Consider the following 27,638-nt stretch of genomic DNA (forward strand, 5'->3'; position numbering starts at 1 on the left):
ATTGCTTCCTGTTCTGTAACACCACCAGGGTCCTGTGCAGAAGAATATTTTGAATGAAGTTTATGCAGGACCAATTTCTGAGAAAATAGGTGAAGGTCCTTTAGCGCTACAAAGTAATTAAAGTTATTAGAAGGGGTGAATGATAATCCTAAACTCAATAGTTCTTTCTGAGAATCAGCTAGAGAGTGAGAAGATAAATGAATCACCCCTAAGGTATTAGTTTTAGCCCTTTTATCAGCGGGTGAAGAAGTAGGTATCTTGCATTTTTGATATTTCTTCCCCCCTTTCGATTTATTCATTCCCAGATGTTCCCTTCTCTCCCATAGTGTTTTATAATTCACAGATCCCTGATTTCTTTCTTCTACTGATGACATAGATGAGACAGAGGTGGAGCATGCCCGTGCAAATGATCTATGGCCTATTTTATTCCTCTTCCATCTATAGACCTGATCATTCTAGAGGTCCAGTTGGTCCCGTTGTTTTTTTTTTTGTCTTTTTTTTCATCTATTTCTTTTTAATTTTTTAATTGTTCCATATCAATATCATTTTTGAGCTTATTCACTTTTTCAGCGGTATGCTGTCTATTGACATTCTCTTCAATAAATTTGAGCTCATTATTAATTTCGCTTAAAGAACTCGCATTAGATCTAATTAACAGCTCCAAGAAGATCAATGAGTTTATAAGCTCTGTCTGAGGTGTGACATCAGCGCTGCAGCCGATCAGTGAGTTTAGCAGCTCTGTCTGTGGAGTGACTTGAGCGGTGCAGACAATAACAGACGCTGGGAGATCAAACTGGACCTGGGAGGGTGAGTAAGGCGCAGTTTGGTTGGTTGTATGTGTTTTAAAACAAACTGCAGCTGGGGTAAAGGTTTTTCTGACATTGGAAAACCCCTTCCTTCACCTTGGTGATGTCTCCAAAAAGCCTTTCTGCTCTATGTAGAAACAGGAAGTCTCTATTCCCTGCATTTATCATTCCCCTTCTCAACCTCTGACCCAGCTGCTCCCTCCTCCCCCTGCCAGGGACTTTTGCAGTGATGACTGATGACTCATACAGGGAAGATTGACCTCCTGTTTCTACACAGAGCTTAGAAGGATTCAGCTACTCAGTTTTTAACCCCTTTACCACCTATGACATATAGGTACGTCATAGGTCTTTTCCCCTTGTTTGATGCGGACTGCTAGGAGCCCACAATTTTTCCGGCACGAGTTTAACAGCTGTGGCTGGAATCGCGAAACACCCTCGGCTGTTAACATGTTAAATGCCGCTGTCAATCTCTGAAGTCCTGCTATGTGTAGCACAAGGGATCGGATGATCACATTTTCTAGTCTCCCATGGAGATTATTGAAACAAGTGAAAAGTAAAAAAAATATAAAAGTTTAAATCACCCCTCCTGTTGCGCCATTAAAAAAAACCCCAAAACCACATATTTGGTATTGCCGAGTTTAGAATACCCCGACTGATCTATCAATATATAAAAAATAATTAATCTGATCAATAAACAGCGTAACGAGAGGAAAAAAATCAAAACGTCAGATTTACATTTTTTTGGGTCTCCGCAATATTGCATCAAAATGTAATAGCACGCGATTAAAACATCATATCTACCCAAAAATGGTATCAATAAAAACCTCAGCTCACCAGATAAACAATAAGCCCTCACCCGGCCCCAGATCCTTAACCCCTTAATCCCGTATGACGTACTATACCGTCGAGGTGGGGTGGGCCTTAATTCCCGGTGACGGTATAGTACGTCATACGCGATCGGCCGCGCTCACGGGGGGAGCGCGGCCGATCGCGGCCGGGTGTCGGCTGCATATCGCAGCTGACATCCGGCACTATGTGCCAGGAGCGGTCACGGACCGCCCCCGGCACATTAACCCCCGGCACACCGCGATCAAACATGATCGCGGTGTACCGGCGGTACAGGGAAGCATCGCGCAGGGAGGGGGCTCCCTGCGGGCTTCCCTGAGACGATCGGTACAAGGTGATGTACTCACCTCGTACCGAACGTCTTCTCCCTGCAGGCCCCGGATCCAAAATGGCCGAGGGGCTGTATCCGGGTCCTGCAGGGAGCACTTCCGGGTCGGAGCAGGCTGCAGATGAAAGCTGCAGCCTGCACGGCTGTAAGTGAGATCGGAGATCTCACAGAGTGCTGTGCACACTGTGAGATCAGCGATCTGTAATGTCCCCCCCTGGGACAAAGTAAAAAAGTAAAAAAAAAAATTTCCACATGTGTAAAAAAAAAAAAAAAAAATTCCTAAATAAATAATAATAAAAAAAAAAAATATTATTCCCATAAATACATTTCTTTATCTAAAAAAAACAAACAAAAACAATAAAAGTACACATATTTAGTATCGCCGCGTCCGTAACGACCCAACCTATAAAACTGGCCCACTAGTTAACCCCTTCAGTAAACACCGTAAGAAAAAAAAAAAAAAACGAGGCAAAAAACAACGCTTTATTACCATACCGCCGAACAAAAAGTGGAATAACACGCGATCAAAAAGACGGATATAAATAACCATGTTACCGCTGAAAACGTCATCTTGTCCCGCAAAAAACGAGCCGCCATACAGCATCATCAGCAAAAAAATAAAAAAGTTATAGTCCTGAGAATAAAGCGATACCAAAATAATTATTTTTTCTATAAAATAGTTTTTATCGTATAAAAGCGTCAAAACATAAAAAAATGATATAAATGAGGTATCGCTGTAATCGTACTGACCCGACGAATAAAACTGCTTTATCAATTTTACCAAGCGCAGAACGGTATAAACGCCTCTCCCAAAAGAAATTCATGAATAGCTGGTTTTTGGTTATTCTGCCTCACAAAAATCGGAATAAAAAGTGATAAAAAATGGTCACGTGTCCGAAAATGTTACCAATAAAAACGTCAACTCGTCCCGCAAAAAACAAGACCTCACATGACTCTGTGGACCAAAATGTGGAAAAATTATAGGTCTCAAAATGTGGAGACGCAAAAACTTTTTTGCTATAAAAAGCGTCTTTTAGTCTGGTTTCACACTTGCGTTTTTATCTGCATGCGTTTTTTAAAAAAACCGCATGTGTGAAAAAATGCATGTAAACGCGGTAAAACGCATGCGTTTTTATAGAAAAACACAAGAAAACAAGAAAAAAACAAAAAACCCTAACCCTACCCCTAACCTGAAATACGTGGCACTGAAATATACGTTTATATACGTATATACGTATATAAGTGCCACGATATTTCAGTGGCCACGTATATAAGTGCCACGTATATAAGTGCCACGTATATAAGTGCCACGTATTTAAGTGCCACGTATTTAAGTGCCACGTATTTAAGTGCCACGTATTTAAGTGCCACGTATTTAAGTGCCACGTATTTAAGTGCCACGTATTTAAGTGCCACGTATTTAAGTGCCACGTATTTAAGTGCCACGTATTTAAGTGCCACGTATTTAAGTGCCACGTATTTACGTGCCACGTATTTACGTGCCACGTATTTTTCAGTGCCTGAAATACGTGGCACTGAAATACGTGGCACTGAAATACGTGGCACTGAAATATCGTGGCACTTAAATACGTGGCACTTAAATACGTGGCACTTAAATACGTGGCACTTAAATACGTGGCACTTAAATACGTGGCACTTAAATACGTGGCACTTAAATACGTGGCACTTAAATACGTGGCACTTAAATACGTGGCACTTAAATACGTGGCACTTAAATACGTGGCACTTATATACGTGGCACTTATATACGTGGCACTTATATACGTGGCACTTATATACGTGGCACTTATATACGTGGCACTCACATACGTGGCACTTACATACGTGGCACTTACATACGTGGCACTTATATACGTGGCACTTATATACGTGGCACTTATGACTGTCAGAAAATGTTCAGTAAACGGTTAGGGGTGAGGTTAGGGGTAGGGTTTCAGGCAGAATTGGGGAGTTTCCACTGTTCAGGCACATCAGGGGCTCTCCAAACGCGACATGGCATCCAATCTCAATTCCAGCCAATTCTGCGTTGAAAAAGTAAAACAGTGCTCCTTCCCTTCCGAGCTCTCCCGTGCGTCCAAAAAGGGGTTTACCCCAACATATGGGGTATCAGCGTACTAGGGACAAATTGAACAACAACTTCTGGGGTCCAAGTTCTCTTGTTATCCTTGGGAAAATAAAAATTTGGGGGGCTAAAAATCATTTTTGTGGGAAAAAAAATATGTTTTATTTTCACGGCTCTGCGTTGTAAACTGTAGTGAAACACTTGGGGGTTCAAAGTTCTCACAACACATCTAGATAAGTTCCTTGGGAGGTCTAGTTTCCAATATGGGGTCACTTGTGGGGGGTTTGTACTATTTGGGTACATCAGGGGCTCTGCAAATGCAACGTGACGCCTGCAGACCAATCCATTTAAGTCTGCATGCCAAATGGCGCTCCTTCCCTTCCGAGCTCTGTCATGCGCCCAAACAGTGGTTCCCCCCCACATAGGGGGTATCAGCGTACTCAGGACAAATTGGACAACAACTTTTAGGGTCCAATTTATCCTGATACCCTTGTGAAAATACAAAACTGGGGGCTAAAAAATCATTTTTGTGAAAAAAAAAATAATTTTTATTTTCACGGCTCTGCGTTATAAACTGTAATGAAACACTTGGGGGTTCAAAGTTCTCACAACACATCTAGATAAGTTCCTTGGGGGGTCTAGTTTCCAATATGGGGTCACTTGTGGGGGGTTTGTACTGTTTGGGTACATCAGGGGCTCTGCAAATGCAACGTGACGCCTGCAGACCAATCCATTTAAGTCTGCATTCCAAATGGCGCTCCTTCCCTTCTGAGCTCTGTCATGCGCCCAAACAGTGGTTCCCCCCCACATAGGGGGTATCAGCGTACTCAGGACAAATTGGACAACAACTTTTAGGGTCCAATTTATCCTGATACCCTTGTGAAAATACAAAACTGGGGGCTAAATTTCATTTTTGTGAAAAAAAAAAAAAAAAATTATTTTCACGGCTCTGCGTTATAAACTGTAGTGAAACACTTGGGGGTTCAAAGCTCTCAAAACACATCTAGATAAGTTCCTTAGGGGGTCTACTTTCCAAAATGGTGTCACTTGTGGGGGGGTTTAATGTTTAGGCACATCAGGGGCTCTCCAAACGCAACATGGCATCCCATCTTAATTCCAGTCAATTTTGCATTGAAAAGTAAAATAGCGCTTCTTCCCTTCTGAGCTCTGCTATGCGCCCAAACAATGGTTTACACCCACATATGGGGTATCGTCGTACTCAGGACAAATTGCACAACAACTTTTGTGGTCTAATTTCTTCTCTTACCCTTGGGGAAATAAAAAAATGGGGGTGAAAAGATCATTTTTGTGAAAAAATATGATTTTTTATTTTTACGGCTCTGCATTATAAACTTCTGTGAAGCACTTGTTGGGTCAAAGTGCTCACCACACATCTAGATAAGTTCCTTAGGGGGTCTACTTTCCAAAATGGTGTCACTTGTTAGGGGTTTCAATGTTTAGGCACATCAAGGGCTCTCTAAATGCAACATGGCGTCCCATCTCAATTCCAGTCAATTTTGCATTGAAAAGTCAAATGGCGCTCCTTCCCTTCCGAGCTCTGCCCTGCGCCCAAACAATGGTTTACACCCACATATGGGGTATCAGCGTACTCAGGACAAATTGCACAACAATTTTTGGGGTCCAATTTCTTCTCTCACCCTTGGGAAAATAAAAAATTGGGGGTGAAAAGATCATTTTTGTGAAAAAATATGATTTTTTATTTTTACGGCTCTGCATTATAAACTTCTGTAAAGCACTTGTTGGGTCAAAGTGCTCACCACACATCTAGATAAGTTCCTTAGGGGGTCTACTTTCCAAAATGGTGTCACTTGTTAGGGGTTTCAATGTTTAGGCACATCAGGGGCTCTCCAAATGCAACATGGCGTCCCATCTCAATTCCAGTCAATTTTGCATTGAAAAGTCAAATGGCGCTCCTTTGCTTCCAAGCTCTGCCATGCGCCCAAACTGTGGTTTACCCCCACATATGGGGTATCAGCGTACTCAGGACAAATTGTACAACAACTTTTGGGGTCTATTTTCTCCTGTTACCCTTGGTAAAATAAAACAAATTGGAGCTGAAATAAATTTTGTGTGAAAAAAAGTTAAATGTTCATTTTTATTTAAACATTCCAAAAATTCCTGTGAAACACCTGAAGGGTTAATAAACTTCTTGAAAGTGGTTTTGAGTACCTTGAGGGGTGCAGTTTTTAGAATGGTGTCACACTTGGGTATTTTCTATCATATAGACCCGTCAAAATGACTTCAAATGAGATGTGGTCCCTAAAAAAAAATGGTGTTGTAAAAATGAGAAATTGCTGGTCAACTTTTAACCCTTATAACTCCGTCACAAAAAAAAATTTTGGTTCCAAAATTGTGCTGATGTAAAGTAGACATGTGGGAAATGTTATTTATTAAGTATTTTGTGTGACATATGTCTGTGATTTAAGGGCATAAAAATTCAAAGTTGGAAAATTGCGAAATTTTCAAAATTTTCGCCAAATATTCGTTTTTTTCACAAATAAACGCAAGTTATATCGAAGAAATTTTACCACTAACATGAAGTACAATATGTCACGAGAAAACAATGTCAGAATCGCCAAGATCCGTTGAAGCGTTCCAGAGTTATAACCTCATAAAGGGACAGTGGTCAGAATTGTAAAAATTGGCCTGGTCATTAACGTGCAAACCACCCTCGGGGCTTAAGGGGTTAAAAATGTAGCTGTTACAGGTCTTGGAAAATTATGCCTTTTTTTTTTCTATTTATTTATTTACAAACTTGGGATTTTTTATTCACCACTTAACCCCTTAGTGACAGAGCCAATTTGGTACTTAATGACCGAGCCAATTTTTACAATTCTGACCACTGTCACTTTAAGGGTATGTGTCCACGGTCAGTAAACGCTGCTTGTTTGACGCTGCGCAGAGCTGCAGCGTCAAGCACGCAGCGTCCAGATGTTCCAGCATAGTGGAGGGGATTTTATGAAATCCCGTGTCCACTATGTGTGGAAACACGCATCCGACTTCCCTGCGACTCCGGACATGCTGTGTGTCTTTTCAGATCGCAGCATGTCCGTGCTACCTGCGGCGACGCTGTGTCGCCGCAAGTAATATCACAGGGCGCTATGTGAGGGTGCGATGATCCCGGATGTGTACAGTTAACACATCCGGCATCATCGCGTCCCAGAAAGGGGGCGGGGCTTAGCTCCGAGCTGCTTCGCCGCTCTGGCGATACCGCCGGCCATCCTGACCGTGGACACGTACCCTAAGAGGTTATAACTCTGGAACGCTTTATCGGATCCCGCTGATTCTGAGATTGTTTTTTCGTGACATATTGTACTTCAAGTTAGTGGTAACATTTCTTCGATATTACTTGCGATTATTTATGAAAAAAACGGAAATATGGCGAAAATTTTTAAAATTTAGCAATTTTCAAACCTTGTATTTTTATGCCCTTAAATCAGAGAGATATGTCACGAAAAATAGTTAATAAATAACATTTCCCACATGTCTACTTTACATCAGCACAATTTTGGAAACAAATTTTTTTTTTGTTAGGCCTCTTTCACACTTCAGTTTTTTGGCGTCAGTCTAAAACCGCCAGTTTTCTCAAATAACGGATCCGTAATTTTTTTTTGGCGGATCCGTTATTTTCCCATAGACTTGCATTGGCAACGGATTGTGACGGATGGTCGTCAGTTCCATCCGTCATGCGATGGATCCGTCGAAATTTGGCGGACGTTGTCTAGATATAGACGGACATTGAAACGTTTTTTGTCAACGCCGAAATGACGGTTCGCAGCGGATCCGTCGCGTCCGTCATTCCATAGAATGGCCGCCTATGGGCGACGGATCTGTCGCGACCGTCATTTCGGCGGATCCGTCGCCCCAATCCGTTTTTTTCAATTGCGCATGCTCCAAAAAGTAGATACTTTTCCCAGACAACCCCCAAGTAACGGATCCGTCAAAAAACCGGATCCGTTGGAACCGTTTTCTCAACAATTGTGACGGATCCGTCGATCCGTCACTATGTCGGAAGTGACTGACGCCAAACAACTGAAGTGTGAAAGAAGCCTTAGGGAGTTATAAGGGTTAAAAGTTGACCAGCAATTTCTCATTTTTACAACACCATGTTTTTTTTAGGGACCACATCACCTTTGAAGTCATTTTGAGGGGTCTATATGATAGAAAATAACCAAGTGTGACACCATTCTAAAAACTGCACCCCTCAAGCTGCTCAAAACCACATTCAAGAAGTTTATTAACCCTTTACGTGCTTCACAGGAACTGAAACAATGTGGAAGAAAAAAATGAACATTTAACTTTTTTTTGCAAACATTTTACTTCAGAACCATTTTTTTTAATTTTCACAAGTGTAAAAACAGAAATTTAACCACAAATTTTGTTGTGCAATTTCTCCTGAGTACGCCGATACCCCATATGTGGAGGTAAACCACTGTTTGGGTGCACCGCAGAGCTTGGAAGTGAAGGAGCACCGTTTGGCTATTTCAATGCAGAATTGGCTGGAATTGAGATCGGACGCCATGTCGCGTTTGGAGAGCCCCTGATGTGCCTAAACAGTGGAAACCCCCCACAAGTGACACCATTTTGGAAACTAGACCCCTTAAGGAACTTATCTAGATGTGTGGTGAGCACTTTGAACCCCCAAGTGCTTCACAGAAGTTTATAACGTAGAGCCGTGAAAATAAAAAAATCGCATTTGTTTTCACAAAAATGATTTTTTCGCCCACAAATTCTTATTTTCACAAGGGTAACAGGAGAAATTAGACCACAAAACTTGTTGTGCAATTTCTCCTGAGTACGTTGATACCCCATATGTGGGGGTAAACCAATGTTTGGGCGCACCGCAGAGCTTGGAAGAGAAGGAGTGTCGTTTTACTTTTTCAATGTAGAATTGGCTGGAATTGAGATCAGACGCCATGTCACGTTTGGAGAGCCCCTGATGTGCCTAAACAGTGGAAACCCCCCACAAGTGACACCATTTTGGAAACTAGACCCCTTAAGAAACTTATCTAGATGTGTGGTGAGCACTTTAAGCCCCCAGGTGCTTCACAGAAGTTTATAACGTAGAGCCAGGAAAATAAAAAAATCGCATTTTTTCTACAAAAATGATCTGCCTCCACATTTTTATTTTACCAAGGGTAACAGGAGAAAATGGACCCCAGAAGTTGTTGTACAATTTGTCCTGAGTACGCCGACACCCCATATGTGGGGGTAAACCACTGTTTGGGCGCATGGCTGAGCTCAGAAGCAGAGGAGCGCCATTTGACTTTTCAATGCAAAATTGACTGGAATTGAGATCGGACGCCATGTCACGTTTGGAGAGCCCCTGATGTGCCTAAACAGTAGAAACCCCCCACAAGTGACCAAATTTTGGAAACTAGACCCCCCTAAGGAACTTATCTAGATATGTGGTGAGAACTTTGAATGCTCAAGTGCTTCACAGAAGTTTATAATGCAGAGTAGTGAAAATAAAAAATATTTTTTCTTCCACAAAAAAGATTTTTAGCCCCCAAGTTTTTATTTTCACAAGGGTAACAGGAGAAATTGGACCCCAAAAGTTGTTGTCCAATTTACCCTGAGTACGCTGATGCCCCATATGTGGGGGTAAACCACTGTTTGGGCGCACGGCAGAGCTCAGAAGGGAGGGAGCACCATTTGACATTTTTAGCCCAAAATTGGCTGTCGTGTTTGGAGACCCCCTGATGTACCTAAACAGTGGAAACCCCCCCAATTCTAACTCCAACCCTAACCCCAACACACCCCTAACCCTAATCTCAACCAGATCCATAATCCTAATCACAACCCTAACGATAATCACAACCCTAACCCCAAAACAGCCCTAATCTCAACCCTAACCATAACCCTAATCAAAACCCTAAATCCAACACACCCCTAATCCTAATCTCAACCCTAACCTCAAACCTAACCCTAATCCCAATACACCCCTAACCCTAATCCCAACCCTAACCTTAACCCTAATCCCAACCCTAATCCCAAACGTAACCCTAATCCCAACCCTAATCCCAAAGGTAACCCTAATACCAACCCTAATCCCAACTCTAACCCTAACTTTAGCCCCAACCCTAACCCTAACTTTAGCCCCAACCCTAACCCTAATTTTAGCCCCAACCCTAGCCCTAACCCTAACTTTAGCCCTAACCCTAACCCTAAATTTAGCCCCAACCCTAAATTTAACCCTAACCCTAGCCCTAACTTTAGCCCCAACCCTAACCCTAAGGCTACTTTCACACTTGCGTCGTGTGGCATCCGTTGCAATCCGTCGTTTTGGACAAAAAACGGATCCTGCAAATGTGCCCACAGGATGCCTTTTTTGCCCATAGATTTGTTTTGCCGACGGATGGCCACACGTCGCGTCCATCGTGCACTGGATCCGTTGTGTTTTGGCGGACCGTCGTCACAAAAAAAGTTCAATGTAACCTTTTTTTTGTACGTCGCGTCCGCCATTTCCGCGCATGCGTGGCCGTAACTCTGCCCCCTCCTCCCCAGGACATAGACTGGGCAGCGGATGCGTTGAAAAACTGCATCCGTTGCCCACGTTGTGCACAATTTTCACAACGTGCGTCGGTACGTCGGGCCGACGCATTGCGACCGCCCCGTACCGACGCAATTGTGAAAGAAGCCTAAGGCTACTTTCACACTAGCGTCGTACTCGGCCCGTCGCAGTGTGTCGGGCCGACGTACCGACGCTAGCGTTGTAAGAGCCGCACAACGGGTGCAGCGGATGCTGTTTTTCAACGCATCCGCTGCCCCATTGTGAGGTGCGGGGAGGCGGAGGCGGAGTTCCGGCCGCGCATGCGCGGTCGGAAATGGCGGACACGTCGCACAAAAAAAGTTACATGTAGCGTTTTTTTTGTGCCGACGGTCCGCCAAAGCACGACGCATCCGTCGCACAACGGATGCGACGTGTGGCAATCCATCGCAATGCATTGCTAATGCAAGTCAATGGAGAAAAAACGCATCCTGCAAGCACTTTTGCAGGATGCGTTTTTTCTCCAAAACGACGCATTGCGACGGAAGCCAAAAAATGCTAGTGTGAAAGTAGCCTAACCCTAACCCTAGCCCTAACCCTAAATTTAGCCCCAACCCTAACCCTAGCCCTAACCCTAACCCTAATTTTAGCCCCAACTCGTCTCTCCTGCCGGCCGGCAGATGGCAGCAGATGGCGGGCGCACTGCGCATGCGCTCGCCATTTTCTTTCCCGAGGAAGAAGCCGGCCGGCAGGAGGAGACGCAGGAGGACCCAGGGACACCGGTAAGTATGATAGGGTCCCCGAATCCCCCTATTTCTCTGTCCCCTGATGTGCGATCACATTAGAGGACAGAGAATTACAGATCGCTTTTTTTTTTTTTTTTTTTTTTGCGGTCGCCGGTAATCAGTTAATTACCGGCGATCGCAAAACAGGGGTCGGTAAAAACCGACCCCGATCATGTTCTTTGGGGTCTCGGCTACCCCCGGCAGCCGAGACCTCAAAGTTCTTCCGGGTGCCGAGCGGCGGGCGCACTGTGCATGCGCCCGCCTTTTTTTCCCCGGAAAAAGATGGCGGCGCCCATCGGGAGCCACGAGGAGCACCGGGGGAGATAGGTGAGTATTGGGGGGCTATCGGGGGCGATCGGGGACCCTATTTCTCTGTCCTCCGATGTGCGATCACATCGGAGGACAGAGAAATTAAATGACAAATCGCGTTTTTTTTTTTTTTTTTGCGACCGCCGGTAAACGGTTAATTACCGGCGATCGCAACTCGGGGGTCGGTAAAAACCCCCCGAATCATGTTCTCTGGGGTCTCGGCTACCCTCGGCAACCGAGACCCCAGAGAAAATCCGACTCTGGGGGGCGCTATTCACTTTTTCTACAGCGCCGTTAATTAACGGCGCTGTGGTTTAAGTACCCTTAGCGGCCGCCGTTAAAAGGCGCATCGGCGGTCGTTAAGGGGTTAAATAAAAAAAGGACCTAGACAATACATCACGTGAGCCCGTGGTTTCACCTGCAGACTGACTGAGCTTAGAAGTGATGCCATTTTACTAGGATATAGAGTACCTTTCTGGGAATCCCAGCAGTTAGATCTGTATCATGTAGTGAAGACTTAGGGCCTGGGGCGAGCCCCACTGCAACCATGTCATGGGGATTGGTGCGGGGCAGGTACGGACTGGGGCCCGGTATTTGAAATCACACAGGCCCATGCTGTCCCTGTCCCCATGGGATATATTACTAATATTACCCTGGATGGAGGAAAGCAAGATTTGCCACCACAAGACCAATATTTCTAATGATACCTGTGGCCTGCTGGGGTAAGTGACGGAGTCAGCAACTTTGTGCTCCATCACAGCTCTTAACAGTATGGGTGTCCTGAGAACACGGATTCTGTTAACAATGTATCAGACAAGGCAGCCCACGACCAGACAGGCCCTTCTGGCATTTGCCAGTATTGCCAGATGGCCAGCCCGGCCCTGGTGCGGGGAGTAGTCTCATCGGACTAGTGAGCGGAGACACATGGTCCCATAAGACTACGTTCCCACAATGAACTTTTGGTGTATTTTTTAATTCAACAAAAGCTCATCATGGGAACGTAGCCTTAAAGGGAGGGTGCCGTGATTTTAGTTTTTGTATTAATAATTATTGATTATATAATCAATTATTTTTAATACAAAAGTAAATGTACCTCTTTCATACTTTTTTATTTATTCGCTTTTACTTCTACCACTGGAGGCCGCCATTTTCATTAGTGTGGGTGTAAGTGTCTGGGCACGACACTTGCACACCTCACTTACGGCAGCCATGTACATAGGAGCCAACGGTCGGGCTCCGACCGCATCTCCTGCCTCTCAGCTGTGACTTGGCCACGCCCACTGAGCTGCCACGTCACAGCTGTGAGAGGAGATCGCGGCCATTTTGTTTATTTCCCTCTGCCATCGCACACACAGCTCAGTGCGTGCGATGGCAGAAGCTGCCAGGGAGAAGCTGCTGCCGAGGGTCCGAGGTAAGTATCTGCAGCGAGGAGCTGTGATTGCAGCCTGTACTTAGTATTACATTACAGGCTGCAATCACTGCCGACCTGTTCAGAGCAGAGCAGGGAGATCGTCACACTGCTCTGCCCTGAACATGACTCAGCACTTCCTGGGAGAGGAAAGAAGGTAAGTACAGCGTTTTTATTTTCTTATGCATCTACCACTGCTGCCTGCCCCTATATACCACCTACCACTTCTACCAGCCCCTATATACCACTGCTACCTGCCCCTATATACCACTGCTACCTGCCTCTATATACCACCTACCACTGCTACCAGCCCCTATATACCACCTACCACTGCTACCAGCCCCTATATACCACCTACCACTGCTACCTGCCCCTATATACCACTGCTAGCTGCCTCTATATACCACTGCTACCTGCCTCTATATACCACCTACCACTGCTACCAGTCCCTATATACCACCTACCACTGCTACCTGCCCCTATATACCACTGCTAGCTGCCTCTATATACCACTGCTAGCTGCCCCTATATACCACTGCTAGCTGCCTCTATATACCACTGCTAGCTGCCTCTATATACCACTGCTAGCTGCCTCTATATACCACTGCTAGCTGCCTCTATATACCACTGCTAGCTGCCTCTATATACCCCTGCTACATGCCTCTATATACCCCTGCTACATGCCTCTATATACCCCTGCTACATGCCTCTATATACCACTGCTAGCTGCCTCTATATACCACTGCTAGCTGTCTCTATATACCACTGCTAGCTGCCTCTATATACCACTGCTAGCTGCCTCTGTATACCCCTGCCTGCCTGCCTCTGTATACCACTGCTGCCTGCCTCTGTATACCACTGCTGCCTGCCTCTGTATACCACTGCTGCCTGCCTCTGTATACCACTGCTGCCTGCCTCTGTATACCACTGCTGCCTGCCTCTGTATACCACTGCTGCCTGCCTCTGTATACCACTGCTGCCTGCCTCTGTATACCACTATCTGCCTGCCTCTGTATACCACTATCTGCCTCTATATACACCTACCACTGCTACCTCTGTCCTGTGTAGCTAATCTAGTCCTGGGTAGCTAATCCTGTCCCGTGTACTGTGTCCTCAGCAGTCAGTATCACACAGGACAGGATTAGATACACGGCTCAGCAGTCGGTATCACACAGGATAGGATTAGATACACGGCTCAGCAGTCAGTATCACACAGGACAGGATTAGATACATGGCTCAGCAGTTGGTATCACACGACATGATTAGATACACGGCTCAGCAGTTGGTATCACACAGGACAGGATTAGATACACGGCTCAGCAGTCGGTATCACACAGGACAGGATTAGATACACGGCTCAGCAGTCGGTAACACACAGGACAGGATTAGATACACGGCTCAGCAGTTGGTATCACACGACAGGATTAGATACACGGCTCAGCAGTTGGTATCACACAGGACAGGATTAGATACACGGCTCAGCAGTCGGTATCACACAGGACAGGATTAGATACACAGCTCAGCAGTCGGTATCACACAGGACAGGATTAGATACACGGCTCAGCAGTTGGTATCACACAGGACAGGATTAGATACACGGATCAGCTGTCAGTATCACACAGGCCAGGATTAGATACACGGCTCAGCAGTCAGTATTTAATCCTCTCCTATGCACTCCTCTCCCCCTGCGTGTCTTTCCCCAATGTGGTTTATTATTTTTGTTGAGGGAGTTGAGGATTATGCGTTCGGTATGGTAAAAGATCAATAAAGGACTTTATTCTGGCCGAGTCTTTATTTACAATACAACTATAGGATTAGTAATGGATGGGTGCCTTATAGACGCCTCTCCATTACTAAGCCGTGGGCTTGATGTCACCGGACAATATGAAGGTGACATGAACCCCACTTGCTACCGCTACAGGGCAAGTGGAAATTGCCAGGCAAAGCGCCAGAAGAGGCGCATGTAAAAGGCGGCTGAGAGCTGATGTTTTTAGCCTGGGGGGGACAATATCCATGGCCCCTTCCTAGGCTATTAATATCAGCCCGCAGCTGTCTGCATAGTATTTGATGGTTATTAATTATAGGGGGCCCCACGTCTTTTTTTGGGGGGTGTCCCGCATTTTAATAGCCAGTAAAGGCTAAGTATACAGTTGCGAGCGTGTGAGTGTGAGCACACCCTCCCACCCATAGACCAGTACACTGCTCTCCTGAAATACTCTGTGCTCCTGTCACCCTGCTCCTTCCACCATACGTCTCTGTGACCTCCCTAGAGCAGCACAATACCATATGGATCACGTATAATGCCGATATATATATATATCACATAATACTCCTGTAAAGACCACACATTATGCCGAGATATTATAATATATATAATATCACACATTATGCCGCCAAGTATTGTGTGATCTATGTGACAGTATTATATGTGATCTATATGGCGGTATTATGTTTGATCAGTGTTGTGGAATGATGTAAAAACTATATGACGGTGGTATATGAGAACTATATTGTGGGATTGTGTGATCTATGTGGCAGTACTAGGTGAGAATTATATGGCGGTATTATGTGTGATCTATATGGTGGTATGTGAGAACTGTATGACAGTATTGTGTGATCTATTTGATAGTATTGTGATCTATATGACAGTATTGTGTGATCTATTTGATAGTATTGTGTGTGATGTATATGGCGGTATTATGTGTGATCTATATAGCGGTATTATGTGAGAACACTATGGCAGTATTATCTTCAGAAAGCGGACCCATTCTATGGTGGTTCTGGCTGAGCACCTGTACGTGGGTCTGGGGTAATAGAGGGGGCAGCATGACCTTCAGTTAGGTGCAGTCAGGGCTAGTGAGGCAGCTGAAGAGAGGGGTCTCATTTTTATCATTACTATATGGCTACGTTTCCTTCCCAGCGTCACCCCGTACTTCGCCTGACGTCTCACTTTCACACATCGCCAGGACAGGATGGAGAAGACAGGGTCTGAGGAGGGGAATGGGGTCTTTGCATGCAATGTCTGGATCAGAACAGGTCATCAATCCGCAGAAATGTTTCCTGGATTTCTGTGGAGCAGATGGTCCATCCATGTGTATAAAAGACAGCGCTCTATGTACAATCCCTGGCTGCTCCGCGCACTGAACAGGGTGCCCCCCATAGACCAGCACACTGCTCTCCTGAAATACTCTGTGCTGCTGTCACCCTGCTCCCTCCACCACATATCTCCCAGAATCCTTGCTGCCTGCCATCCTCGGTGACTGTCTACTTGTCAGTATAAGGCTGCCGTCACACATTCAGGATTTGGTCAGTATTTTACCTCAGTATTTGTAAGCCAAAACCAGGAGTGGGTGATAACTGCAGAAGTGGTGCATATGTTTCTATTATACTTTTCCTCTGATTGTTCCACTCCTGGTTTTGGCTTACAAATACTGAGGTAAAATACTGACCAAATACTGATAGTGTGACGGCAGCCTTAAGGTACCTTCACACGAAGCGACGCTGCAGCGATAGCGACAACGATGCCGATCGCTGCAGCGTCGCTGTTTGATCGCTGGGGAGCTGTCACACAGACCGCTCTCCAGCGACCAACGATGCCGAGGTCCCCGGGTAACCAGGGTAAACATCGGGTTGCTAAGCGCAGGGCCGCGCTTAGTAACCCGATGTTTACCCTGGTTACCAGCGTAAAAGTAAAAAAAAAAAAAGCACATACTTACATGCGTCACCCAGCGTCTGCTTCCTGACACTGAGCTCCGGCCCTAACAGCACAGCGGTGACGTCACCGCTGTGCTTTCACTTTCACTTTAGGGCCGGCGCTCAGTAAGTGTCAGGAAGCGGACGCTGGGGGACGCGCATGTAAGTATGTACTGTTTGTTTTTTTTACTTTTACGCTGGTAACCAGGGTAAACATCGGGTTACTAAGCGCGGCCCTGCGCTTGGTAACCCGATGTTTACCCTGGTTACCAGTGTAAAACATCGCTGGTATCGTTGCTTTTGCTTTCAAACACAACGATACACAGCGATCGGACGACCAAATAAAGTTCTGGACTTTATTCAGCGACCAGCGACATCACAGCAGGATCCTGATCGCTGCTGCGTGTCAAACGAAACGATATCACTAGCCAGGACGCTGCAACGTCACGGATCGCTAGCGATGTCGTTTCGTGTGAAGGTACCTTAACTCTGCAGTCACCAACAAAATGGCTGCTCACTGGGTTCCTGAATCTCATCCTCTCTTATCCCTTAGCAAACACATAGAAGGGGAGGAGAGGAGACATCACACACGTCAGCAGACTCCGCCCATAATTACTGCAGTGCAGTAATGTGAGCTAGTTGTACACTAGGTTTTTCTGAAATTTCAGCAGCTGCTCCCCCTAGTGTTTAAAAGTGGAAATTCCCAAACTTTTCAAATTATTTTTCATATTTTACTAAATTATAAACAAATGATAATATTTTTTAAGAAAATTTAAACATTAATTCTTTACATTTTTACAATTGCTGTAAAAAAAATTTTTTTGATGGCACCTTCCCTTTAAGGTACCGTCACACTAAACGATATCGCTAGCGATCCGTGACGTTGCAGCGTCCTGGATAGCGATATCGTTGTGTTTGACATGCAGCAGCGATCAGGATCCTGCTGTGATATCGCTGGTCGTTGATTAAAGTTCAGAACTTTATTTGGTCGTCAGATCGCCGTGTATCGTTGTGTTTGACAGCAAAAGCAACGATACCAGCGATGTTTTACAATGGTAACCAGGGTAAATATCGGGTTACTAAGCGCAGGGCCGCGCTTAGTAACCCGATGTTTGCCCTGGTTACCAGTGTAAAATGTAAAAAAACAAACAGTACATACTCACCTTCGCGTCCCCCGGCGTCCGCTTCCTGCACTGACTGAGCGCTGGCCGTAAAGTGAAAGCACAGCACAGCGGTGACGTCACCGCTCTGCTGTTAGGGCCGGCGCTCAGTCAGTGCAGGAAGCGGACGCCGGGGGACGCGAAGGTGAGTATGTACTGTTTGTTTTTTAACATTTTACACTGGTAACCAGGGTAAACATCGGGTTACTAAGCGCGGCCCTGCGCTTAGCAACCTGATGTTTACCCTGGTTACCCAGGGACCTCGGCATCGTTGGTCACTGGAGAGCGGTCTGTGTGACAGCTCTCCAGCGACGCTGCAGCGATCGGCATCGTTGTCTGTATCGCTGCAGCGTCGCTTAGTGTGACGGCACCTTAGGCAGTGGGAGCTGGCTGTCAATCAGCATGACGCCCACAGACACATCCTGTGTAAAGAGCAGCCCGGAAGAGAAGCAGCTGCTCTGTGACAGGACGTCAGTGGAAGACTTGGAGTCGCTGGCAGGGGCGGTCTGTGACCCCTCTGAGCCAGTATAAACCGACGGCGGCGGGCAGAACAGGCAGGTAGTCAGCAATTACCTGCTTGTTAATTTTTAGACCCATAGTAAATAAAATAAAATAGTTACGGATAATTTTCTATAAATATGGTGTATGCCTAGACTGGACTCATCAATATGCCGACCACACTGACATGTCCCGCATTGGAGATATCCAGGCTCAGCCCAAAGAGCAGAACCACGAGGTTGAAAATAAAATGTCACATTCCTGCTTCACCGATCCAAATCCTTTAATGCAATCCATAGAGACCGAGCTTCCTGGCAGCCTCTGACCTCGGATGATTTTGCTTCTGAGGAAGTAGATGCTTGTTCAGATTCTTTGTAGAAGTTGACTTAGAAGAACTTGGGCTTTTTTCTAAATTTTTCCTGTTGGAATTGTAATCAGAGTTGTAATCATTCGTTTTCTATTACAATGCTCTCAGGACTCCTGCAAACTTCTGGCTTATATTACTGTTATTTATTTATTTTTAGGCATGTCTTGTTTTAAAATAATAAATAAAATGGCATACTGGCTTCCCATCACCCTCCACTGATGCAGTGCAGGGCACTCGGAGAGTTGACTATGTTGTCCGTCTTAGGACCTCGGAGGCCTCTGATTGTCTGTCTGCAGTGGTCAGGTAACCAGAACATCATATTGTTATGTTTCCTTGATGATGCGCTGTTTCAGTCACCTGACCGCTGCAGCCAAACACGTCAGCGCTCCTAAGACAACTGGCAGCACAGTCTTTCCTTCCGGAATTGGTCGCCTGCGCTGGATCCATAGGGATGACAGGAGGTGAGTGTGCTTTTATGGTGCACCGGATTTCTACCACTGAATCTGAGAGAAGCATAATGTAAGGATGGAGACCCTTGATTACTGGGTTGCTTGCTGCAGTTTTGATAAAATCACTGTTTCATAAAATCATAGAATGGTAGAGTTGGAAGGGACCCCTGCTCAAAGCAGGATTCACTAAATCATCCCAGACAGATGTCTGTCCAGCCTCTGTTTGAAGACTTCCATTGAAGGAGAACTCACCACCTCTCATGGCAGCCTGTTCCACTCATTGATCACCCCCACTGTCAAAAAGTTTTTTCTAATATCTAATCTGTGTCTCCTCCCATTCAGTTTCATCCCATTGCTTCTAGTCTTTCCTTGTGCAAATGAGAATAAAGATGATCCTTCTACAATGTGACATCCATGGAGATATTTGTAGACAGCTAAGTCTCCTCTCAGTCTTCTTTTTTGCAAGCTAAACATTCCCAAACCCTGTAAACATTCCTCATAGGACAGGGTTTGCAGCCCGGTCACCATTCTGGTTGCTCTTCTCTGAACTTGCTCCAGTTTGTTGATGTCTTATTTAAAATGTGCCCTGGATTCACCAGGAGGAGATTACGACTAGAGGACTAGTAAACCTGCAGCCATGCAATCCTACATATTCATGCATGAGCTTAGTATAACCCCACCCCCACCACTGATTGGCAGCTTTCTATGTATACTGTGCATAGCCAGAAAGCTGCCAATCCGTAGTGTAGGCGGAGTTATACAAAACTCCACATTCAGAGGACTAGTAGACCTGCAGCAGATAAAGTAGGGATTTTATCAGAACTGTAGCAATCAGCTAAAGTAAGTGACACATCACTGGAATCAGAGTCTCTGCCCCTACATTATGCTGCTTTCAAATGGTGCAGCAAAGAACTGGTGACAGGTTCCATTTAAAAGAGAAAGAAGTGTGTACAATGCTGTAATGAAATAAGATAACAATATGCAGTTAGCTCAACCTAGTGGAGGCTGCAAACAGTCCATGGGTTTATCTGTTACAAATCCCCTGCAATAGTGATTACATGTCTGTATCAGAAAACCAAATCTCCGACCACTAGAACGGTAACGTAAGATATTACTCGGCACAGAATTTGAACCTGAAAATGATTCACTAAAAGGGCAATGCCATTCGCCCAGATTTATCAGTTTCACAGATCTATAGTGACCCATAAAGGCCCCTAATGTGATTGAGCATATTGTAAAATCTTTTTTTGCCTGCAGGGGTACTTATTTGTTCATTATGCTTTGCTTATATAGCGCCGTCATACACCACATCTCTTTACAGACATAATCATCGCTGTACCCATTGGGGCTCACAATCTACGTTCCCTATCAGTATGTCTTTGGAGTGTGGAAGGAAACCAGAGAACCCAGAGGAAACCCACGCAAGCACGGGGAGAACATACAAACTCCTTACAATAAATATGGGCAGTGTGAGCTCATATTGGGCGGTGGGCGCCATACTACAGATCCAGACCACAGTAGGGCCGTGTACATGAGGGCTGCATTATATCTAATTGCCTGGCTGTGATGGCTCTTGGTGGTCAAATTCACTTGTCATTTTCTTTTCTGGAACTATTGTAGTATGATTGCCGGCTCTGGACTAAAGGTACCTTCACACGAAACGACATCGCTAGCGATCCGTGACGTTGCAGCGTCCTCGCTAGCGATATCGTTTCGTTTGACACGCAGCAGCGATCAGGATCCTGCTGTGATGTCGCTGGTCGCTGAATAAAGTCCAGAACTTTATTTGGTCGTCCGATCGCTGTGTATCGTTGTGTTTGACAGCAAAAGCAACGATACCAGCGATGTTTTACACTGGTAACCAGGGTAAACATCGGGTTACCAAGCGCAGGGCCGCGCTTAGTAACCCGATGTTTACCCTGCTTACCAGCGTAAAAGTAAAAAAAACAAACAGTACATGCTCACCTGCGCGTCCCCTGCCGTCTGCTTCCTGACATTACTGAGCACCGGCCCTAAAGTGAAAGTGAAAGCACAGCGGTGACGTCACCGCTCTGCTGTTAGGGCCGGAGCTCAGTCAGTGTCAGGAAGCAGACGCTGGGGGACGCGCAGGTGAGTATGTACTGTTTGTTTTTTTTACTTTTACGCTGGTAACCAGGGTAAACATCGGGTTACTAAGCGCGGCCCTGCGCTTAGCAACCCGATGTTTACCCTGGTTACCTGGGGACCTCGGCATCGTTGGTCGCTGGAGAGCGGTCTGTGTGACAGCTCTCCAGCGATCAAACAGCGACGCTGCAGCGATCGGCATCGTTGTCGCTATCGCTGCAGCGTTGCTTAAAGGGAACCTATCACCCCGTTTTTTTCGGTATGAGATAAAAATACTGTTAAATATGGCCTGAGCTGTGCATTACAATAGTGTAGTTTGTGGACCCCGATTCCCCACCTATGCTGCCGAAATACGTTACCAAAGTAGTCATTTTCGCCTGTCAATCAGGCTGGTCAGGTCGGATGGGCGTGGCTTCTTCCCCCAGATATTGCGTAGTTTTCCGTTGGTGGCGTAGTGGTGTGCGCATGTCCAACGTCCCCAATCCTGCACGGGGGGGTGAAAATAGCAGCGATGTCCGTTATTCCATTGGTGGTCGGTGGGCGCGGCCATCTTCCTTTGGCCGCGCGTGCGCAGAAGCGGCGCTCTGCTGGCCGCGGCTTCAGGAAAATGGCCGCCGCGATCTCCATCTGCGCACGCGCGGCATCCCGCGGCCATTTTCCTGAAGCCGCGGCCAGCAGAGCGCCGCTTCTGCGCACGCGCGGCCAAAGCAAGATGGCCGCGCCCACCGACCACCAATGGAATAACGGACATCGCTGCTATTTTCACCCCCCCGTGCAGGATTGGGGACGTTGGACATGCGCACACCACTACGCCACCAACGGAAAACTACGCAATATCTGGGGGAAGAAGCCACGCCCATCCGACCTGACCAGCCTGATTGACAGGCGAAAATGACTACTTTGGTAACGTATTTCGGCAGCATAGGTGGGGAATCGGGGTCCACAAACTACACTATTGTAATGCACAGCTCAGGCCCTATTTAACAGTATTTTTATCTCATACCGAAAAAAACGGGGTGATAGGTTCCCTTTAATGTGAAGGTACCTTTAGGTGGGCTCTTGGTCAAGAAAAGTTGGCCCCCTGTAATCCCACCATTGGCTTTGCTAGTGTTGGGCGTGTTAACCCAAATCTTCATATGTTCCTGGAGCCCAATGCTGACATTAACGCTATATACTGATATATTGGGACATGTTATATTGTTAGATACTATTATATTATTAGTGTCATATTTTATGTTGTTATAAAATTATTATATTATGTATACATTTTACATTGTTCTTTACAGACATGAGACAAAATGGTTTGTACCCTTCTGTTAAAGTAAGAAAAACCCACAATTGTCACAGACATAACTTGCAACTGAGGAAAGTAATTTTCAATGTAAATTTACTGAATATTAACTAATAAAAATCAGACATTGCTTTTGAATTGTGACGCAACAGAAAAAATATAATAATTTAAATGGCCTGGATAAAAATGATGATACCCGTGAAAATAATTTTACCATATTGACATGATCAACAAACCTACCAAGAAATGTGAATAAAAGCCAAAATATTTTTCAATAAAAGCATTTTTTAATCATACCATGAGAATAAAACTGACAAGATAAAAAACTTATAGAGGGGATAGAATCCTGTATAGGGGATTCACACAGAAAGAGTATATTAAGTTAGTAAGTGGATATAATAAACAGATGGTATTCTCCTGCCATCATATGACAAATTCGGTATTATAGGTGAAGTCCATATACAAGTGTGGGTTCAATAGTAAGTCCAAGTGGATAGATAAATAGCTAATCATATATAGACATCACCATAGAAATATCACTATATGCGTGTACATCTATATCAAAGGAAGTATGTTACCAGATATGAAAACCCAGGGACTCCAACCTACGTTTCGCCGGGTAGCTTTCTCAAGGAGCGTGAGAGGAAAGAGTAAGAGAGGGTGTTATATACATCACCCCAGCCAATAGAAAACATCCATGGAAAAAAGTAGATTTAGGATTTAAATAAGCATCTCATAGGCCGACAGGAATGTACCTAAGGGACAAATATACTACTCCAGCTGATGTTTAAATAAGTAAAATATGTGTAAAATGTTTTTTTTATCCTGTCTGTCACAGACAGTTTTTATTCTCATGGTAATATAAAAATATGCTTTTATTGAAAAACCTTTTGGTGTTTATTCACATTTCTTGGTAGGTTTATTTAGCTTGTTCGTTAAATATTCACACACTATATGTGTAATAAATAAGTTATTTTTCGGTCGTTGTTGACATGTTAAGCTAAGGTGTGTCCTGCAGTCAGCATCACGGGTGTTTACAAACTTGTAATCAGTCAGTCTGGGTATTTGAAGGGAGAAAAGTAGTCACTGTGCTGTTTGGTATCATGGTATGGACCAAAGAAAGCTAAGGAGAAAGTTGTCTCAGGTGAATAGAAAGAAAATTATAGACAAACATGTTAAAGAAAAAGGGTATAATACAATTTCAAAGAGCTTGATGTTCCTGGTTTTGGCTTAAAAATGCTGCCCAAATACTGAACGTCTGAACTTGGCCTTACAGTGACTCTTGTGGGATTTTCTTACTTTATTAAATGGGCACCAACAATTTTGACCACGTCTGTACTATATTATTATTTCAATATTTTATACTCTTTTATTCTATCATAATTTTTGCCATATCTTATACTGTTATATATTATTAATGAATACTTGTGTTCTGTGGTCCCTGCTTTAGAAGTGCAGTGATGATCCAGCAGCATCATACGGTGAATGTCCAGGTGAGCATGCCACACGCCATCCCGGCTCAGAAGATAGTCCTTATGCTGCCAGTCCAGGGCTACTTCCTTTATGTGGGTCTGATTGCTGAATGCTGCCTGTCTGATAACTCCCTTAGAGACTTGGACAGTGTTAACATTTGGTGAAGTATATAGACAGTATTTTTCTCCTGTAAATTAAAGAAAATTACATAGAATTATGAACTTAGGAGCCGAGTCATCAAACAGTTTGAAAAATGTGAGAATTTTATCATTTTCACACAATCTCTGACAATTTTTTTGAAAAACAGCAGTGGACATGACAGTCTGGTAGTTTTGTCAAAATTTACGCCACAATTGTTGCCTCTTGATGAATTTGGCGCATCTTACTACGACTCACTGTAGATCAAGAATGGCGCAGAAAAAGTCAGTCTTGATGAATTTCACTTTATGCCTCTATTTTTGTACAGCCGATATTTCATTGCTGCAAGTAGCTAAGATGAAGACAGATACTGATATAACTCATGTAAGGCATTTTTTTGCATGATGAGTTGTAAATTTGAGTGACAGTCTCCCATTTTACCATACCATATGCTGAAAACAAGAAAAAAATCTAAGGCTGGTTTCACATTTGCGATTGTGTCCACAGTGATTCTGACGCATACAGCCGAATGTGTCTTGATTTCCTATCGTTAAGGCCGGCCTCACACTCAGCGTATGTAAATACGGTCCGTTTTTTACGGCCGTAATACGCAGAAAAGTCCCCAAAATAGTGATGTATGTCATCCGTAGGCAGGGTGTGTCAGCGTATTTTGCGCATGGCATCCTCCGTATGTAATCCGTATGGCATCCGTACTGCGAGATTTTCTCGCAGGCTTGCAAAACCGACATCTAATGGATTTATGTGCTCAAATGTTCGGTAAAACATATATATATATATATATATACGGTATATATATGTATGTCATTGAGACACATATATACAGTGGGGCAAAAAAGTATTTAGTCAGTCAGCAATAGTGCAAGTTCCACCACTTAAAAAGATTAGAGGCGTCTGTAATTTACATCACAGGTAGACCTCAACTATGGGAGACAAACTGAGAAAAAAAAATCCAGAAAATCACATTGTCTGTTTTTTTAGCATAGTAGTTTAGTAGAGTCCAGAAAGGACTTAGAAATATTGATTGTCCCGGCTGTAGAAGATTTGGGCAGAAAGCCGGCATTGGGGTCTTCATCGTTTATGGGTAAAATATGCAGTTCTTGTAATTCTTCAATAGTAAATTCTATAATGCTCTTAAACACTTTTACAATTACCAATATGCAGTGTTCACCTACTTAGAGCGCCACATACCTGGTTCGAAAATTATAGTCTGCATTTTCAGTCCCTTTATTAAGGAATAATATTGTCTTTCCAGACAGCGGATATTCTTTTTGATGTTATTGGGGTCCTTTTCTGTACGGGTGACAGAGAAGAACTGCTTCAAATTGATGTTCACAGACATACCTGTTATAATAAAACAAACTATAGATAAAATAACTCGCAATTACTGTTCTAGTGATGACTCTAAAATAATAAAAACTAAGCAAACTTTGCAGAGAGAGGAATACTATGTCTCCATGTCGGTAGACTACAAACACACCCTGAGTGCAGTCTGATCTCTTGCTTATTTTATTCTTCCTAAAATATTTTTATTAGATCATCAAAATGATCCTGCCGAATCACCAGAAAGAAGGGACCAACTTATGACCGCAGGATCACTTTCCATAAGTTTTGTATGCAGTCCTTCTTAACAGAGTAGGTTAATCGAAGCTGCTCTATACTCAAAACTTTCAATGAATATTTGCAAACTTGCTTCGTTTTTGGTATAAATGCTTTGTAGAAATAAAACTTGTCCTGGACATACATACCCACACCGAATGTTATACTTCTGTATTATTTTTTTATGATTTTCAAAACGGAATCACCTGTTTCCCACAATATTAGGGTGGAATTTGGTCAGGCAACAAAGACTATGATGTCATAATCCACCTATGTGCAAACTTTCAAAACATTCTAGCTCACCGAAGACAAAAACATTGAAAACTGAAAAAGTGTCAAATGAAAAAACAAAACAAAGCAAAACCGTTTTTATGATACTTTTTGGATTATGAAGTTTTAATATTACAATAATTTTGAATGTTTTTGCCTTCCTTGGGCTGGAATATATTGAAATTTTGCCCTTTTCTGGACACCTTGTTAGGGTGGATTCTATGCACAGCGTTGCTTTATTGGATGTGCTCTGGTTGTCCCATATTCTAAATCAACCTTTCAAAAGCTGTAAAACTTTTAGAATAAAAAAAAAAAAAATCTATGAACTCCTATTAATGTGTTTTTTCTTTTCTCTGTAATTGCTTACCGTACTTCCCTATATATTAATTGTTGCAGTAGGGTCTCCAATCTCCTATTGAATGACGCATCCTGTCCAGACTACAGTTATTACAGGTGATCTGTATCTGGTAGAGAGATGATTGCGGAATAGAATCATGTTATAGAGATATTTATTTGGTTTATTTTAATATCCGACAACATTATAATCCCAAATCATAGGACATGTGATTATTTTTTTGTTTAGCCATAACTAGAGTTGAGCGACTTTCATTTTTTTAAGATCGAGTCGGGTTTTGTGAAACCCGATTTTGTCCAGAGTCGAGTCGAGTGCAGTCGGCCGATTATCGCTAAAAGTCGGGGATCGACCGAAACACGAAACCCAATGCAAGTCAATGGGGAAGCATAGTCGGCAGTGAGTGGAGGCCAGGAAAACACCTACAGTGCCCATTTTAATGCCAAAAACATCCATTCTTGTTTCTGAAGCTTGTCAATCTTAATTAACTTTATAATAATAGTTGGGCATAGGGAATTGGGGGTCATTTGGCAAAAGTTGTGGGGGGAGTAGGGCTGGCTCAAGTTTTTTGTGGGCCCAGGAAATGCGGACTACGTCACGGCGGTGTTGCAGGGAAAGGTAAGTATTTCAACGTTGCAAGTGCTGTGATCCTGAGCAAGCAGGGGGGGCCCACTCGTTCGCATTGGCACTGGCACAGGGCCCCTCAAAGTACGGCGGTGTGTTTGCATGGCGGGGGCGCCTCCCACCAGTAGCGACACTTTTGCGTACTCTGAGGGGCCCTGTGCCAGTGACGTCGCCAACGAGTATGCCCCCCCACCTGATGAAGGAACCTGCACTTTCATCTGCACCTTCCTCTCTGTCCCTGTGTAAGGTGGTATAACATGCGGGAAGGGGAACCTTTCAGCAGGGTCAGATTCTGGCTGTGTAGAGTATAAGGGGAATGTAGTGGTCTAGGTCAATGTACCAGCAGACTCATCTAGCAGTGGCTGGGCAATGGGCAGGATGAGGAGGAAACAGATATAGGGCCAAAGAATAAAGTAGGCTAAATGCAGTTCAAAATTGGTAACAGGACTAAACAGGCGGCATTGCTTTGTTCAGTGGAGTAGCAAACCCAAGAGCAGCAGACACTGTTTCAAGGGCCTAACCACACT

The 27,638-nt window shown here is 44.3% G+C and overlaps 2 protein-coding genes across 8 annotated transcripts in view; one reads left to right on the forward strand and one right to left on the reverse strand.

The window, feature by feature from the left end:
- The window catches only part of XYLB (xylulokinase), a 306,665-nt gene that overhangs the window by 9,601 nt on the left and 269,426 nt on the right, over nucleotides 1-27,638 (forward strand). For 4 of the 6 annotated variants that reach the window (XM_077268662.1, XM_077268659.1, XM_077268661.1 and 1 more), the window contains exon 2: nucleotides 24,088-24,130. The exons of the other annotated variants lie outside the window; for them this stretch is intronic. The gene's annotated coding sequence lies outside the window, so the exon portion shown is untranslated. The remainder of the gene's footprint in view (nucleotides 1-24,087; nucleotides 24,131-27,638) is intronic. 6 annotated transcript variants of the gene reach the window in all.
- Nucleotides 18,693-26,134, reverse strand: LOC143781810 (uncharacterized). Of its 2 annotated transcripts, none has more exons than XM_077268669.1 (4): nucleotides 26,015-26,134; nucleotides 25,458-25,610; nucleotides 24,063-24,297; nucleotides 18,693-18,846 (listed from the first exon to the last, which is right to left on the reverse strand). In XM_077268669.1, the coding sequence occupies exons 2-4, from the start codon at nucleotides 25,606-25,608 to the stop codon at nucleotides 18,711-18,713; spliced, it is 522 nt and encodes a 173-aa protein (XP_077124784.1). In that variant the 5' UTR covers nucleotides 25,609-25,610; nucleotides 26,015-26,134; the 3' UTR covers nucleotides 18,693-18,710. The 2 variants fall into 2 exon arrangements, with proteins under 2 accessions (XP_077124784.1, XP_077124785.1); XM_077268670.1 differs by lacking the exon at nucleotides 26,015-26,134 and adding an exon at nucleotides 25,747-25,886.

Source organism: Ranitomeya variabilis, chromosome 6 (assembly GCF_051348905.1).
Source record: "Ranitomeya variabilis isolate aRanVar5 chromosome 6, aRanVar5.hap1, whole genome shotgun sequence".
Taxonomy (NCBI): Eukaryota; Metazoa; Chordata; class Amphibia; order Anura; family Dendrobatidae; genus Ranitomeya; species Ranitomeya variabilis.

Bases quoted from the DNA above. Each gene is read 5' to 3' on its own strand.
- LOC143781810 (XM_077268669.1), bottom strand. From the start codon at position 25,608: ATGTCTGTGAACATCAATTTGAAGCAGTTCTTCTCTGTCACCCGTACA. The intron at 24,298-25,457 runs GTATGTGGCGCT...TTTAATTTACAG, and splicing joins GACTATAATTTTCGAACCAG to GAGAAAAATACTGTCTATAT. The intron at 18,847-24,062 runs GTATTCATTAAT...CAATTCCAACAG, and splicing joins GCAGGGACCACAGAACACAA to GAAAAATTTAGAAAAAAGCC.